The sequence below is a fragment of the Haliotis rufescens genome, unplaced genomic scaffold (assembly GCF_023055435.1).
Source record: "Haliotis rufescens isolate VD_foot unplaced genomic scaffold, xgHalRufe1.0.p SCAF_560, whole genome shotgun sequence".
Taxonomy (NCBI): Eukaryota; Metazoa; Mollusca; class Gastropoda; order Lepetellida; family Haliotidae; genus Haliotis; species Haliotis rufescens.
The window spans coordinates 306-19,019 of NW_025964291.1; the positions used below are offsets into that span (position 1 = coordinate 306).

At 41.0% G+C, this 18,714-nt stretch overlaps 1 protein-coding gene across 1 annotated transcript; it reads left to right on the forward strand.

Annotated features, from left to right (window-relative positions):
- Positions 1–1,900: 1,900 nt before the first annotated feature.
- Positions 1,901–13,331, forward strand: LOC125374410 (solute carrier family 15 member 1-like; the record flags this gene model as incomplete). Its single annotated transcript, XM_048385280.1, has 11 exons — positions 1,901–1,987; positions 3,936–4,025; positions 5,512–5,556; positions 5,887–5,922; positions 7,040–7,128; positions 7,422–7,503; positions 8,553–8,669; positions 9,853–10,014; positions 10,694–10,740; positions 11,403–11,546; positions 12,887–13,331. Coding segments are annotated over 11 exons (1,110 nt in total), but the record flags the coding sequence as incomplete, so codon positions are not given.
- Between the last annotated feature and the right edge of the window lie 5,383 nt (positions 13,332–18,714).

Sequence of the window (18,714 nt, forward strand, 5' to 3'; positions counted from 1 at the left end):
TTTCATATGGGTGAGTACCTTTCACATGGCAGAGTACCTTTCACATGGCGGAGTACCTTTCATATGGGTGAGTACCTTTCACATGGCGGAGTACCTTTCATATGGGCGAGTACCTTTCATATGGGTGAGTACCTTTCACATGGCGGAGTACCATTCATATGGGTTAGTACCTTTCACATGGGTGAGTACCTTTCATATGGGTGAGTACCTTTCACATGGGCGAGTACCTTTCATAGGGGCAAGTACCTTTCATATGGGCAAGTACCTCTCATGAATGAGTACCTTTCATATGGGTGAGTACCTTTCACATGGCGGAGTACCTTTCATATGGGTGAGTACCTTTCACATGGCGGAGTACCATTCATATGGGTGAGTACCTTTCACATGGGTGAGTACCTTTCATATGGGTGAGTACCTTTCATATGGGTGAGTACCTTTCACATGGGCGAGTACCTTTCATAGGGGCAAGTACCTTTCATATGGGCAAGTACCTCTCATGAATGAGTACCTTTCATATGGGTGGGTACCTTTCACATGGCGGAGTACCTTTCATATGGGGGAGTACCTTTCATATGGGGGAGTACCTTTCATATGGGGGAGTACCTTTCATATGGGTGAGTACCTTTCACATGGGCGAGTACCTTTCATAGGGGCAAGTACCTTTCATATGGGAAAGTACCTCTCATGAATGAGTACCTTTCATATGGGTGAGTACCTTTCACATGGCGGAGTACCTTTCATATGGGTGAGTACCTTTCACATGGCGGAGTACCATTCATATGGGTGAGTACCTTTCACATGGGTGAGTACCTTTCATATGGATGAGTACCTTTCATATGGGTGAGTACCTTTCACATGGGCGAGTACCTTTCATAGGGGCAAGTACCTTTCATATGGGCAAGTACCTCTCATGAATGAGTACCTTTCATATGGGTGGGTACCTTTCACATGGCGGAGTACCTTTCATATGGGTGAGTACCTTTCATATGGGTGAGTACCTTTCATATGGGGGAGTACCTTTCATATGGGGGAGTACCTTTCATATGGGGGAGTACCTTTCACATGGGCGAGTACCTTTCACAGGGGCGAGTACCTTTCATAGGGGCGAGTACCTTTCATATGGGCGAGTACCTCTCATGAATGAGTACCTTTCATATGGGTGAGTACCTTTCACATGGCGGAGTACCTTTCATATGGGTGAGTCCTTTCATATGGGCGAGTACCTTTCACATGGGTGATTACCTTTATATGGGTGAGTACCTATCATATGGGCGAGTATACATGCTAAGGACTAACGACCGCCTCCTTGGTCTAGCAGCCCAGGGAGCTGAACGTCAGGGATTCAATCCCTGGCCGTGTCATTTCAAAACACGTTAAAAGATGGTACTCGTTGTTTCCTTGATAAAACAAGGATGTGTCAGTATGAGTCGGTATACTGTGTGTGAGTAGACAGATTGTCTCCCGACCAATTTTCATAATTTGCCATTAATTCCCTCGCGTGTCATGAGCTTTAGGATGCTTTTACAGTCGGCAAACTGCTTCAGACTAGCAAGATGGCTGAAACGATAACAAACAAACATCAGGTAGATCATATCATTCTGTGCCATAAACAATTGTGTCTACCAGCCCCAACTTTAATTTTGTATAATTTTCAATAGATTTTAGTCTTTGTATATGGATCTGCATTAGTTGGTCCTACTTGACGAGAATAAATTTTACTAGACTCGGGCTTTGGACCAGTGGCTATAATCACAGACTGTTGTGGTTGTCCATTCATATTATTGTCACCACTATTTTGCCTTCTACGCCAAAACGGAATCTGTTTTGGCAGAGAGGTTATTCTCTGGCAATGACGTTTTATATTTCATATGGTTGTCATGGTAATATTGTATTCCTGCAGCACGGACTACGGAGGTCGTGTCAGACAAGGGGCGAGGTGCGTGAAGATAAGACCCACTGGCTGGACCGCGCAGAAGATAAGTTTGAGGTAAGATCCGACTGTTTCAGATGAATGTTGGTGTCAAACAATACCATTATCAGAGATAGACAACATGAGGTCAATCCTACCAGTCCAGAGTTGATATTACTAATATTGGGTGAAAACCATTGTCAGTACTTCACGGGATTTTATATATGATGCACTCTGGTCATGAACTTTGTATGACCCCTGCAGTTCACTGATATCAAAGCACTGTACAGTAGTCTGCAAGGCCATGGCACATGGTGGACGAGAAATGTTGCCGATGTAATTTGAACAAATCTATAAAAAAAACAATATTCGTTCTTGTTACTACCGCAAAACAAAGATCAGAGGATCGTAGTCGCCACTTTGAGACTAGTGTCATTAAGCATGAGAAACCTGCCTTCTGATTGGCTATTGTCAACCTCTTGTCAGTCATTCCATTGGTCAGTCAAAGTTCGCAAAAGGACGGTCTGACATGACCCATAATGGGATGTCCTCAGATCTTTGTTTAGTGATAGGAAGAACTAAGATCTGATTTTAATGAGATTGAATCTGAACGAATTGGTCTTAGAATTTATCTTTTTCAGCATAATTAAACGACGTGTATTTCCAAGGAACTGATGATATGTGTATCCTTGTGACTGAGACTTAGGCTTGATGCCGTTTAGAAGAGTGTTTCAGTGACATCACCCTGTGACAGTTGAATCTGAAGGAATGTCCCAGTGATGCTGGATTTTGAAATAAATTTATCACTTAGGTGAAACTCATGAACTCGGCTGTGATGCTGACAAACCTAGACACATAGTCAGGATAAGTCTAACCCACGATCATAGGATCCGGGAGGACTTAAGGATACAACTTGTGGCTTTTTTGAGGACTTTGCCCTCTGAAAGATTATGTTTATATATTGTTATTCAATATTTGTGTGAACACGAATAACCCAGTGGTCTCTGTCGGAACCTACAGGTTGAATGTTTCAAAATTCAAGAGTTGCGACATTCTCTATACCACAAGGGCTCACATTTTGGTAAACCTACCCTACCCTGGACTCATTCCCCTAGTTCTCGTGATCTCAGATTACCCGCCCTTGAGTTTCATTAGCCAATTTGATTTGCTATGCTACTCAATCTAACAGACCAATCAGAATGCGAGTTACAAAACCAGCCTCAATGTTGGGTTGACGATATCAACAACATGGCTGCCATGATTTTGATAGAGTTTGCGAGGAATCCAATATTGAAATCCTGACCCGCACGCAAAAGAAAGCACACAAAAATATTTTTGATTGAAAGGATGTCTCCATGTATTTTAAAACTGGCGGTCACTTTGGGTTCTAGGCAATAGGAGTTACCTCCCTTAGCCATTTACTTTTTTTCCTTATCTCAACGTTTAATTGGTTGGTAAAATCTTAATGAAAATCGAGGGCAGGTAACTTGAGATCTCGAGAACCACGGGAATGGATCCAGGGGTGAGTGTAGGTTACTGAAATGTGAACCCTGGAGATATGGAGGATGGAAGTGCCACAATCATGAAGCTTAGTTTATCGGAACCATGGTCATGCGGAAGAACAGGGTTAGAATAGGTCTTCAGCATCCAATGCTTGCCGTAAAAGGCGACTAACGTGTCCAGGCTCACTGACTTGGTTGATACATGTCATCGTATCCCAGTTGTGTGGATCGATGCTCATGATGTCAATTACTGTCTCGTCCAAACTTGATTATTTGCAGACCGCCGTAATATAGCTGGAATATTGCTGAGTGTGGTGTTTAACTACAAGCAAACAATGATGGTATTGTTTGTACCAGAGTCGATTGTTTACAGACCACTGTTGTATGACAGGAGTATTGCTGAGTGTGGTGTTAGGCAACACACAAACACTTACTTTTTTGTGAAATCTGTTTTAGGAGATAATCGAGACTGAATATTGTCTGGTGTTGAAATTGAATTTCACCTGTAAATGTTTTGGTTTTAGGAGAGTTTTGTAGAAGATGTGAAGATTTTGCTGAAAGTATTATGGCTGTTCCTGCCCCTGCCATTGTTCTGGGCATTGTTTGATCAGCAGGTAGGTAAACACTCACAGACCAATTATACCTGGGTGCCATTGTACAAAGCGATCTTAGCGCTAAGGTGAACGTAACTCCCATACCTTAACATAGATTAACGACAGTCATGGTGCTAAGGTTGTTTTGTACAACGACACCCTGGTCCATTAATCAAGAACCCATACAGGGATTTCCGGGCAGAATAGGTTGCCACAACACTGTGTTTATGTGACTGACCATAGAACTGGATGATGACTCTGTGTGGCCTGCCTTATTGTAGTTACCCCGGGTACTGCCTATATGGGCATGTAGAAAGGGTGCCTACCTTGAGTGTGGGGGCCGGTGGTTCGATTCCCGACTAGCCATACTTAAAGACGTTAAAAGATGGTACTTTTTTTTACCCTGTAAGGCACCTGGCATTGAGGAGATAGTACAAGGAATGGTCTACTCTGAATCAGTATACATGCACTATGCCCTAGACTAACATCTAGTCTCTGAAATGAACATATTTTACAGAAAAAACAGTGGTTTAATTATAGTTATAAAATAAAATGAAAAGGAGCCTAGAGATTTTCTTCATTTCCTGAAACTGCAGTAATCTAGACTTGCCAAATTTTATATATAGACTTGCATGGGCTGTATTGGATATATTTGTTTCAGGGTCTGTATGGCAGACTAACTATGTCCGAGTGGGCCATGGTATATCTGTGGCCAGCACTATTGCACCCACACCCACACCCACACCCACACCCACACCCACACCCACACCGGCACCCACACCGGCATTCATACCCACGCCCAAACAACGCACACACAGATGACTACTACTGCTCACACACACATAGCTGGAATTAAGCAGAAAACAACAATTACTTCCTCACTCATAAATAATTGTACCCTTGAAGATCCTGGGTAGAATTGGGTTTGCCATAAAAGGCAACTAATCTTGTCGTAAGAGGCGACTAAAGGGATCGGGTAGTGAGATTTGCTGACTTCGTTCATGTATGTCAGTGTATCCCATTTGTGTGGATTGATGCTCATGATTTCAATCACTGGATTGGCTGGTCTAGACTAAATTATTTGCAGACTGCCGTCATACAGGAATATTGCTGAGTGCTGCATTAAACAACAAACAAACAACCATAAACAACTGATGTTATTTTTATCCAAACTTTGCCCACTTCAACATGTTCAAAATAACTAACCTCAGTTCATTTATGTAGGAACAGGTCCCATCAACCCTTGCGTGGTGTAAGAGGCCACTGAATGCATCGGTTGGTCGTCTCAGGTTTTGCTTGCTTGCATGTTATAGCACCCTGATGACATGGGACGTTACTCATACTATCAATCACAGGTTTGTCTGGGACACATCCTGTCATATCAGGGGATAAAGCAGAGAGAATCATCAAACAACAAACATCTTTTATGAATTTTAGGACCTAGCATGGATTGATTAATGTGTCACTATGTGTTTCTTGTGAAACATTGTGCTTCGTTTTGTTTCAGGGCTCCAGATGGACGCTCCAGGCAGAAGAAATGGATGGGTCAATGGTAAAACTTATTCCACTGTATTGTAGTAGCTGTTCGTCTTTATTCAACTCCATGGAGGCAAATATAGGATATATATATAGGGTCATTATGGATGTGAATCCAGATAGTATGAGATGGCTACATGCCAAGGGAAATAATCCTGAACTGTCTGATCGCATTGGATTTGTTCATGGCATTATAAACAATGTTTTTTCTTGTGAAAAATGTTTAAGATTTAAAATTAAAATTAAAATATATTTTGTTAAATGTGAAAGCACTTGTTCTAAGAGAAAAGGAGGGCCTTAGCACTATTTTGTAGCTTGTTAAACTTGTTTCTTGTGTGATTTTCAGGGAAGCCTTGGGCGATTGAAACCAGACCAGTTTCAGGTATAGTTGTTGTGAATTGTTGTGAGTGTTGTTACAGTGTAATATACCAACAGTTGGGTGTTGTTACAGTGTAATATACCAACAGTTGGGTGTTGTTAGAATGTAATAAACCAACAGTTGGGTGTTGTTACAGTGTAATATACCAACAGTTGGGTGTTGTGACAGTGTAATATACCAATAGTTGTGTGTTGTTACAATGTAATATACCAACATGTGTGTGTTGTTACAATGTAATATACCAACAGTTGGGTGTTGTTACAGTGTAATATACCAATAGTTGTGTGTTGTTACAATGTAATATACCAACAGTTGGGTGTTGTTACAGTGTAATATACCAACAGATGAGTGTTGTTACAATGTATTATGCCAACAGTTGGGTGTTGTTACAATGTAATATACCAATAGTTGTGTGTTGTTACAATGTAATATACCAACAGATCAGTGATGTTACAATGTAATATACCAACAGTTGTGTTGTTACAGTGTAATATACCAACAGTTGTGTGTTGTTACAATGTAATATACCAACAGATGAGTGCTTTAACAATGTAATATACCAACAGATGAGTGTTGTTACAATGTAATATACCAACAGTTGTGTGTTGTTAGAATGTAATATGCCAACAGATGAGTGTTGTTAGAATGTAATATACCAACAGATGAGTGTTGCTACAATGTAATATACCAACAGTTGGGTGTTGGTACAATGTAATATGCCAACAGTTGGGTGTTGTTACAATGTAATATGCCAACAGATGAGTGTTGTTAGAATGTAATATACCAACAGATGAGTGTTGTTACAATGTAATATACCAACAGTTGGGTGTTGGTACAATGTAATATGCCAACAGTTGGGTGTTGTTACAATATGTCTGATGACCTCGCAGTTTTACTACATGTCTGATGATATCACAGTTATACATGTCTGATGACCTCACAGTTATACAACGTCTCTGATGGCCTCACAGTTATATGAGTCTGATGACCTCGCAGTTATACAACATGTCTGATGACCTCACAGTTATACAACATGTCTGATGACCTCACAGTTATACAACGTGTCTGATGACCTCACAGTTATACAACATGTCTGATGATTTGCTTGTTCTTGTTCTAGGTGTTGAACCCACTGCTGATCATCGTCCTCATCCCAGTATTTGAACACATCATCTATCCCCTGCTAGACTGCTGTAGACTGCCACACAGGTCAGTCCAGTGATAGAAACCATATATACACACAGACAGTCTTCATACAAAGGATGAGTTGAATAAGGGCGCAGTCCGGCCCACTGGAAACGTCCAATTACTCATAACTATAACTGGAATGAGTGAAAGAGTCTGATTCTCAGAACTTCAAGAGAAAATCTAAATATGAGCAAGTCCCAAGATTATATTTACTGTATGTACCGCTATCATATGACTGTACTGTTTGTACCTGCATCTTTACGTGGAGATTTGATACCTTGATAATGGCGGATGGTGTGACGTCTCTCTTCCAGGCCTCTGCAGCGGATGGTTGTGGGTATGAGCTTCGGTGTTCTAGCGTTCATAGTCGCAGGACTTGTACAGATTAAACTAGATGTGAGTATCATCAAACAAGTCTGTGACATGGCTGCGTTTTTTTAACTGTCAGCTCAGATGTACCATCCATGCATAATATGTGAAACTTGACTTCAACATAAATAGGTTTTGAGGCACGATGTGTGTATGTGATGTGTAGCACCCCATGTGTATACACATACCCTGTGTGTGTGAGTGTATGTGTCTGTGTTTATGTATATGTGCGTGTGTGAGTGTGTAGGGGTGGATGTGTGTCTGTGTGTGTCTGTATCTCTGTGTCTATGTTGGTGTGGGTATGTCTGTGTCTGTCAATTTGTGTCTTTGCGGGTGTCTATGAGTCTGTCTGTGACTATGTGGGTGTGTCTGTGAGTGTGTCTGTGTGTATGTCTGTCTGTCTGTGAGTCTGTCTGTGTCTATGTGGGTGTGTCTGTCTGTGAGTCTGTGTCTATGTGGGTGTGTCTGTGAGTGTGTCTGTCTGTGTCTATGTGGGTGTGTCTGTGAGTGTGCATGTAAGTGTGTCTGTGTGTATGTCTGTCTGTCTGTGTGTCTGTCTGTGTCTATGTGGATGTGTCTTTGAGTGTGTCTGTCTGTCTGTCTATGTGAGTGTGTCTGTCTGTGTCTATGTGAGTGTGTCTGTGACTGTGTCTGTCTGTCTGTCTGTGTCTATGTGGGTGTGTCTGTCTGTCTATGTGGGTGTGTCTGTCTATGTCTATGTGGGTGTGGCTGTCTGTGTCTATGTAGGTGTGTCTGTCTGTGTCTATGTGGGCGTGTCTGTCTGTGTCTATGTGGGCGTGTTTGTCTGTGTCTATGTGGGCGTGTCTGCCTGTGTCTATGTAGGTGTGTCTATGAATGTGTCTGCCTGTGTCTATGTGGGTGATTCTGTGTCTATGTGCGTGTGTGGGTGTGTATCTGTGTTCCTGTCTCTGCGTGTCTATACAGGTGTGTCTGAGTGTATATGCGTGCGAGTGTGTCTGTCTGTGCCTACAGAAAGATCAGTCAACAAACATTGTACGTTCCTTCAAGTGCCATATAGTTGATGTATCTGAGACAATCTGTGTGACATGTTCCAGGCCGGCAAGGAGGCACCCCTAGCCACGGGAGAATCTGGCATCACCGTCATCAACACAATCAAGTGCAATATCTCACTTACCTCCCCTTTCTATACTGGCAACATCAGCACCCACCAGGTGAGATCACTGAGCTTATTGTTACACACAAACCAATAAAGTGTTCCTTAAAGTATTCAAAGACCAAATGATCATTTGACACTGGCCCTTTTGGCAGTGTCACTGAAAGTCAAGTGAGCCTATGTCTTTTCAAGGTGTCCGTGTCAAGCAGCTTTTTTACATTTTTGACATGTTGTCCGAAACTTCTTGGTTCACGAGGCTGAAATTTTGTGCATCTGATCCCAGCAATGCTGTCTGTAAATGCTGCTCACAGAGTTAGGGAACTCGTGAAGATCCGGGGTAGAATAGGTCTTCAGCAACCCATGCTTGCCGTAAAAGGCGACTGTGTTTGCCGTAAAAGGCGACTAATAGGATTGGGTGGTCAGGCTGGCTGATTTGGTTGATGCATGTCATCGGTCCCAATTGCATGGATCGATGCTCATGATGTCAATCACTGGATTGTCTGGTCCAGGCTCGATTATTTACAGACTGCCGTCATATAGATGGAATATTGCTGAGTGCAGCCTTAAACAACAAACAAACAAACACGGAATGAGGGTCTGTTGGCCATGTGGCAAAATGGCCACCACTGCATTCATACTGACTATCTTATATTTGTCCAAGCCATTTTTGCATGTATGAAGAATCATTATGAAATTTAATAATCAGTAAGTATATGGAATATGATATACTGCAGGTTTTTTTCAAATTAGATCTCTGACCCAGTTATGAACATGTTTAAGAAGTTTGAATCCTATTGTCAATAAGGCCACTACAGCAGACATATTAAAAAATCTATTTATGGCAATTGCGTTGTCATTTTTTCCAAACAGTTTTGGGGCGGTCGGGTAGCCTAGTGGTTAAAGCGTTTGCTCTTCACGCCGGAGACCCGGGTTCGATTCCCGACATGGGTAAAATGTGTGAAGCCCATTTCTGGTGTCCCCCGCCGTGATATTGCTGGAATATTGCTAAAAGCGGCGTAAAACCATACTCACTCACTCCAAACAGTTTTGAATTTTGTGCATATGTAGTTGGCAGTGGGTTTCACACAGTTTTTTAACTTATTGTTTGCGTTTTGAAGGTAACCAATTGGACTTTGGTTCAAATGAGGATAGGTTTTTGTATAACTCATAAACTGTTCAATATTTCCGTATGATTTCTTGCATTATATTTTGTGGTGTTATGTTGAATCCCCTTCTCTCAGTATGCAGGTATGTACCGACATCAGAGCGGCAGCATGTCGGTGTCTGCCGCCTGTGAGCAGGACAAGACAAGCTCCGTGACGGACACCTTCCTGTTTGATGCAGCCACACCATACCGCATTGTCATCATGACGGATTCTCAAGGTCACATGACCTTGAAGCAGGCATGTGGTTGATAAGTTCATTTGTCATAGATTATTTTAGTCGTTTTGCTTAAAATAAGTCAAATTATCAAAATGCTAGGCTATTAATATTAAAAGTTTTGGTAGATATAATTGAATTTAAAACACTGAATTGTGTGAAAATCCAATGAGAGGCTTCATTATGAAACCCCTGGACAGCAAAATTTCAATGTAGAAATGATCTGATACGCCAACATCCAACTACCATATTCGACGTAATAAGCGCCCACGGCGATATTTGCTAATATATTGGCAAGTGAACAATCCCAATTAGCACCCCTTCCGATTAATCAATGTAAACAAGACTTATTTATTCGTGTATAATACGCACTCATGTGTTATATGCACCCTTAATTATGGGCAATTTAATTCTGGAAAAATATATCTGTCGTATATAAACAGTTCAGACCGTCAGCATGAACCACGAAATTTGTCTTTCAACTCTGTTTTTTTTCCACCAAAATAATATTCTAATAAGAGCACCCTATTTCTAATTTTGAGAGTGCCCTGGGCGGTTATTACGTCGAATACGATATTATTAAAGATTGTTGTTGATTTTAATCCATGTTCACAAGTTCAGCATTTTTGTCATATTGTCTCAATACAATCCCTTGATTACATTTTCATCAGCCATTTTCATTCCTGAAATTTTGTCCTTCAGTTCCTAGACAAAAGGACAAAACCCAGTAATGGACAGGCCGATGTCAGGTAACTATTACGTCATTTTGTCTTTACAAGTATTTGTCCCCATTTCAGGTTCATTTTTTAATGTTGGACATGACCGCCTCCGTGGTCTAGTGGTAGAGTGTCTGCCCGGAGAGCGGAAGGTCAGGAGTTCGATCCCTGACCGCGTCATACCAAAAGACGTTAAAAGATGGTACTTGTTGTTACCCTGTCTGGCGCTCGGCATTAAGGGGCTAAAACAAGGACTGGTCGGCTCGGAGTCAGTATACTGTGTCTGAGTGGGGTATTCATGTTAAAAATGGTATCTCAGTGAGCTAGCACTATGAATAGTACAAGCAGCCATACAAACACATACACGTACATGCATGTCGCTATATAAGTGCAATAATCTTGGACGCGACGTTAAACCCAATTTCATCTCACCTAATGGACATTGGCGCTGCTCGCTCGTCACACCGAAGGCCTGGGTTCGATTCCCCACATGGTTACTATACAATGGTGTCCCCCTGCCATGATATTGGTGGAATATTGCTACAAGTGGCATAAAACCATACTCACTCACTCATTCGAAGACTGTAACATCATTACGTCCATGCAGAGTGGCCAGCCATGGGTACAAGACGATGACTGGCCAGATGGATGGGTTCTAGAATGAGTGACGTTATATCTGTCCATGATTGTTCCAGTGTTGTCAGCAACCTGCCATATACCAACAGTTCCCAAAGAGTCAGACTGGTGCCAATGAAAGGGAAGGAGGTGGCAGGGACGCCTGTCTACCTCAACATCAGCCGAGACAACGCTACTGCGTACACCAGCATGGAGCCAGCAGTGTGAGTTAACATCTAATTGAGGGGGAAGACATTAGGGCTGGGACGATACACCAACTGTGCGATCCGATACATATCACGATACCTTGCTCACGATCAGATATGTATCATGATACTTGCATGTGCTCTTATCTGTTTTTTCACAGACAAGATGGCCAAATACCTGGCACACCAACAATTTACAGTTGGCAGTGTCAAGTATGGCGCAATAGATGAAAATATTTATGTTTTCACTCCTCATTTTCACTAGTAAGTAGTGTTTGGTGTAACATTATTTGTAGAATAAACTTAAGGTAAGCATCGATATTTTTTACTTTGTGCGCGATTGTGATTGATACTTGCACCGAGAAGTGGAAAAGCGCGATCCACCGATGCATCAATGTATCGTCCAATTACTGAAGACGGTAGTACCTGAACGTCAGCCGAACCAACCTTTACAATTTCAGCGAAATTATCACCATATCATGAACCAAATTTCGCAATATGATTAAGTGAAATATATTACAAATTTTATCACCAGTAATTTAAGCTTGACCTTGCTCCAGCATTGAGAACAATACATCTAAATAATAATCCCTAGTTTGAGCTAGTGGTGCAAACTTTTACACAATTTAAAGAGTACCAGCAGCAAAAGATGATATGTGATATGAGCCTTTGATCAGCAAGGGATAAACAAATGTACACTTGTACACAGTGCAGGAGTTTACCTAGACATGCTCAGAGGCTGATATTCAGCCCCCAAATCTGCAGCAAATGTCAATACAAATTCCATGATTGGAAACAACATTGTAGTTATAATAAATGCAACAAAAACCATTCTGTATTCATAAGAAATCTCTGTAAAAAGCTGATTTGATTGTACGATTCCGACTATCATGTCACAAACACATGCAAAGGCAAGAAAATTGTTAACCCTGAAGAAACACGTTAACGAATGGTACAAATCAAAATAAGGAATTGCATGGGACATTATTTTTGTCACTGATGCATCAAATTTGGAAATGTCCTCCACATGTCTACCACATGCATACCACTTATTGAAAGCTTTACTTGAATGTTTATAACTAATGTGATGGTTTTGTAAGGTGATGTGTATTTCATTGATAACAGGACCAATATAGAGGAAGAGGCTTCAATGCTTAGTTTAACATTACTGCATTGAATGCAGTGTTGATTACAATGTTAAAATACTTCTGAATTCAGGAAAATAAAAACTTTAATAAAATCCAATTTATCAACGATGTAATTTTCCCCAGTTTTCCTGCCAGCAGCACTTAATTTGGAATCCTAAATACATCCGTGGTGTGTGTAGTAAGTTGTGACAGGGAGAGTCCGTGTTGCAGGTACAAGGTGTCCCTCCCGCTACAGAGCCCAGGGGACACGTGGAAGGACCAGGCAGGCTTGATGACAGTGCTGTCCGGGGCCACATACACCCTGGCCCTTGTCAACAAAAACTCTGCCACGGACTTTAACGATGAGGTAAGACCCGAGATTTCACTAACTGCCACTCTACCGCAGACTTTAACGATGAGGTCAGACCCGAGTCTTCACTAAAGGAAACACTGCCACAGACTTCAACAATGAGGTAAGACCCAAGCCTTCACCAACTGCCACTCTGCCGCAGACTTTAACGATGAGGTAAGACCCGAGATTTCACCAATGGAAACACTGCCACAGACTTCAACAATGAGGTAAGACCCAAGCCTTCACTAATGGAAACTCTGTGCAGACTTCAACAATGAGGTAAGACCCAAGCCTTCACCAACTGCCACTCTGCCGCAGACTTTAACGATGAGGTAAGACCCGAGATTTCACCAACTGAAACACTGCCACGAACTTCAATGATGAGGCAAGACAATCTTCTGTTCTAGGTGTACTTGACAATCTTCTGTTCTAGGTGTACTTGACAATCTTCTGTTCTAGGTGTACATGACAATCTTCTGTTCTAGGTGTACTTGACAATCTTCTGTTCTAGGTGTACATGACAATCTTCTGTTCTAGGTGTACTTGACAATCTTCTGTTCTAGGTGTACTTGACAATCTTCTGTTCTAGGTGTACTTGACAATCTTCTGTTCTAGGTGTACATGACAATCTTCTGTTCTAGGTGTACTTGACAATCTTCTGTTCTAGGTGTACTTGACAATCTTCTGTTCTAGGTGTACTTGACAATCTTCTGTTCTAGGTGTACTTGACAATCTTCTGTTCTAGGTGTACATGACAATCTACTGTTCTAGGTGTACTTGACAATCTTCTGTTCTAGGTGTACATGACAATCTACTGTTCTAGGTGTACTTGACAATCTTCTGTTCTAGGTGTACTTGACAATCTTCTGTTCTAGGTGTACTTGACAATCTTCTGTTCTAGGTGTACATGACAATCTTCTGTTCTAGGTGTACATGACAATCTTCTGTTCTAGGTGTACATGACAATCTTCTGTTCTAGGTGTACATGACAATCTTCTGTTCTAGGTGTACATGACAATCTTCTCTTCTAGGTGTACTTGACAATCTTCTGTTCTAGGTGTACATGACAATCTTCTGTTCTAGGTGTACATGACAATCTTCTGTTCTAGGTGTACTTGACAATCTTCTGTTCTAGGTGTACTTGACAATCTTCTGTTCTAGGTGTACTTGACAATCTTCTGTTCTAGGTGTACTTGACAATCTTCTGTTCTAGGTGTACTTGACAATCTTCTGTTCTAGGTGTACTTGACAATCTTCTGTTTTAGGTGTACATGACAATCTTCTGTTCTAGGTGTACTTGACAATCTTCTGTTCTAGGTGTACTTGACAATCTTCTGTTCTAGGTGTACATGACAATTTTCTGTTCCAGGCGGATCTGACAATCTTCTGTTCTAGGTGTACTTGACAATCTTCTGTTCTAGGTGTACTTGACAATCTTCTGTTCTAGGTGTACTTGACAATCTTCTGTTCTAGGTGTACTTGACAATCTTCTGTTCTAGGTGTACTTGACAATCTTCTGTTTTAGGTGTACATGACAATCTTCTGTTCTAGGTGTACTTGACAATCTTCTGTTCTAGGTGTACTTGACAATCTTCTGTTCTAGGTGTACATGACAATTTTCTGTTCCAGGCGGATGTGACAATCTTCTGTTCTAGGTGTACTTGACAATCTTCTGTTCTAGGTGTACTTGACAATCTTCTGTTCTAGGTGTACTTGACAATCTTCTGTTTTAGGTGTACATGACAATCTTCTGTTCTAGGTGTACTTGACAATCTTCTGTTCTAGGTGTACTTGACAATCTTCTGTTCTAGGTGTACATGACAATTTTCTGTTCCAGGCGAATGTGACAATCTTCTGTTCTAGGTGTACTTGACAATCTTCTGTTCTAGGTGTACTTGACAATCTTCTGTTCTAGGTGTACATGACAATCTTCTGTTCTAGGTGTACTTGACAATCTTCTGTTCCAGGCGGATGTGACAATCTTCTGTTCTAGGTGTACATGACAATCTTCTGTTCTAGGTGTACATGACAATTTTCTGTTCCAGGCGGATGTGACAATCTTCTGTTCTAGGTGTACTTGACAATCTTCTGTTCTAGGTGTACTTGACAATCTTCTGTTCTAGGTGTACTTGACAATCTTCTGTTCTAGATGTACTTGACAATCTTCTGTTCTAGGTGTACTTGACAATCTTCTGTTTTAGGTGTACATGACAATCTTCTGTTCTAGGTGTACTTGACAATCTTCTGTTCTAGGTGTACTTGACAATCTTCTGTTCTAGGTGTACATGACAATTTTCTGTTCCAGGCGGATGTGACAATCTTCTGTTCTAGGTGTACTTGACAATCTTCTGTTCTAGGTGTACTTGACAATCTTCTGTTCCAGGCGGATGTGACAATCTTCTGTTCTAGGTGTACTTGACAATCTTCTGTTCTAGGTGTACTTGACAATCTTCTGTTCTAGGTGTACTTGACAATCTTCTGTTCTAGGTGTACTTGACAATCTTCTGTTCTAGGTGTACTTGACAATCTTCTGTTCTAGGTGTACTTGACAATCTTCTGTTCTAGGTGTACTTGACAATCTTCTGTTTTAGGTGTACATGACAATCTTCTGTTCTAGGTGTACTTGACAATCTTCTGTTCTAGGTGTACATGACAATTTTCTGTTCCAGGCGGATCTGACAATCTTTTGTTCTAGGTGTACATGACAATCTTCTGTTCTAGGTGTACTTGACAATCTTCTGTTCTAGGTGTACATGACAATCTTCTGTTCTAGGTGTACATGACAATCTTCTGTTCTAGGTGTACTTGACAATCTTCTGTTCTAGGTGTACTTGACAATCTTCTGTTCTAGGTGTACTTGACAATCTTCTGTTCTAGGTGTACTTGACAATCTTCTGTTCTAGGTGTACTTGACAATCTTCTGTTCTAGGTGTACTTGACAATCTTCTCTTCTAGGTGTACTTGACAATCTTCTGTTCTAGGTGTACATGACAATCTTCTGTTCTAGGTGTACATGACAATCTTCTGTTCTAGGTGTACATGACAATCTTCTGTTCTAGGTGTACTTGACAATCTTCTGTTCTAGGTGTACTTGACAATCTTCTGTTCTAGGTGTACTTGACAATCTTCTGTTCTAGGTGTACATGACAATCTTCTGTTCTAGGTGTACTTGACAATCTTCTGTTCTAGGTGTACTTGACAATCTTCTGTTCTAGGTGTACTTGACAATCTTCTGTTCTAGGTGTACTTGACAATCTTCTGTTCTAGGTGTACTTGACAATCTTCTGTTCTAGGTGTACTTGACAATCTTCTGTTCTAGGTGTACTTGACAATCTTCTGTTCTAGGTGTACATGACAATCTTCTGTTCTAGGTGTACTTGACAATCTTCTGTTCTAGGTGTACTTGACAATCTTCTGTTCTAGGTGTACATGACAGTCTTCTGTTCTAGGTGTACTTGACAATCTTCTGTTCTAGGTGTACTTGACAATCTTCTGTTCTAGGTGTACTTGACAATCTTCTGTTCTAGGTGTACTTGACAATCTTCTGTTCTAGGTGTACTTGACAATCTTCTGTTCTAGGTGTACTTGACAATCTTCTGTTCTAGGTGTACTTGACAATCTTCTGTTCCAGGTGTACTTGACAATCTTCTGTTCTAGGTGTACTTGACAATCTTCTGTTCTAGGTGTACTTGACAATCTTCTGTTCTAGGTGTACTTGACAATCTTCTGTTCTAGGTGTACTTGACAATCTTCTGTTCTAGGTGTACTTGACAATCTTCTGTTCCAGGTGTACTTGACAATCTTCTGTTCTAGGTGTACTTGACAATCTTCTGTTCTAGGTGTACTTGACAATCTTCTGTTCTAGGTGTACTTGACAATCTTCTGTTCCAGGTGTACTTGACAATCTTCTGTTCTAGGTGTACTTGACAATCTTCTGTTCTAGGTGTACTTGACAATCTTCTGTTCTAGGTGTACTTGACAATCTTCTGTTCTAGGTGTACTTGACAATCTTCTGTTCTAGGTGTACTTGACAATCTTCTGTTCTAGGTGTACTTGACAATCTTCTGTTCTAGGTGTACTTGACAATCTTCTGTTCTAGGTGTACTTGACAATCTTCTGTTCTAGGTGTACTTGACAATCTTCTGTTCCAGGCGGATGTGACAATCTTCTGTTCTAGGTGTACTTGACAATCTTCTGTTCCAGGCGGATGTGACAATCTTCTGTTCTAGGTGTACTTGACAATCTTCTGTTCTAGGTGTACTTGACAATCTTCTGTTCTAGGTGTACTTGACAATCTTCTGTTCCAGGTGTACTTGACAATCTTCTGTTCCAGGTGTACTTGACAATCTTCTGTTCCAGGTGTACTTGACAATCTTCTGTTCTAGGTGTACTTGACAATCTTCTGTTCTAGGTGTACTTGACAATCTTCTGTTCCAGGTGTACTTGACAATCTTCTGTTCCAGGTGTACTTGACAATCTTCTGTTCTAGGTGTACTTGACAATCTTCTGTTCTAGGTGTACTTGACAATCTTCTGTTCTAGGTGTACTTGACAATCTTCTGTTCCAGGTGTACTTGACAATCTTCTGTTCCAGGCGGATGTGACAATCTACTGTTCTAGGTGTACTTGACAATCTTCTGTTCTAGGTGTACTTGACAATCTTCTGTTCCAGGTGTACTTGACAATCTTCTGTTTCCAGGCGGATGTGACAATCTACTGTTCTAGGTGTACTTGACAATCTTCTGTTCTAGGTGTACTTGACAATCTTCTGTTCTAGGTGTACTTGACAATCTTCTGTTCCAGGTGTACTTGACAATCTTCTGTTCCAGGCGGATGTGACAATCTACTGTTCTAGGTGTACTTGACAATCTTCTGTTCCAGGCGGATGTGACAATCTACTGTTCTAGGTGTACTTGACAATCTTCTGTTCCTAGGTGTACTTGACAATCTTCTGTTCCAGGCGGATGTGACAATCTTCTGTTCTAGGTGTACTTGACAATCTTCTGTTCTAGGTGTACTTGACAATCTTCTGTTCTAGGTGTACTTGACAATCTTCTGTTCTAGGTGTACTTGACAATCTTCTGTTCTAGGTGTACATGACAATCTTCTGTTCTAGGTGTACTTGACAATCTTCTGTTCTAGGTGTACTTGACAATCTTCTGTTCTAGGTGTACTTGACAATCTTCTGTTCTAGGTGTACTTGACAATCTTCTGTTCTAGGTGTACTTGACAATCTTCTGTTCTAGGTGTACTTGACAATCTTCTGTTCTAGGTGTACTTGACAATCTTCTGTTCTAGGTGTACTTGACAATCTTCTGTTCTAGGTGTACTTGACAATCTTCTGTTCTAGGTGTACTTGACAATCTTCTGTTCTAGGTGTACTTGACAATCTTCTGTTCTAGGTGTACTTGACAATCTTCTGTTCTAGGTGTACTTGACAATCTTCTGTTCTAGGTGTACTTGACAATCTTCTGTTCTAGGTGTACTTGACAATCTTCTGTTCTAGGTGTACTTGACAATCTTCTGTTCTAGGTGTACATGACAATCTTCTGTTCTAGGTGTACTTGACAATCTTCTGTTCTAGGTGTACTTGACAATCTTCTGTTCTAGGTGTACTTGACAATCTTCTGTTCAGGCGTACATGACAATCTTCTGTTCTAGTGTACTTGACAATCTTCTGTTCCAGGCGTACATGACAATCTTCTGTT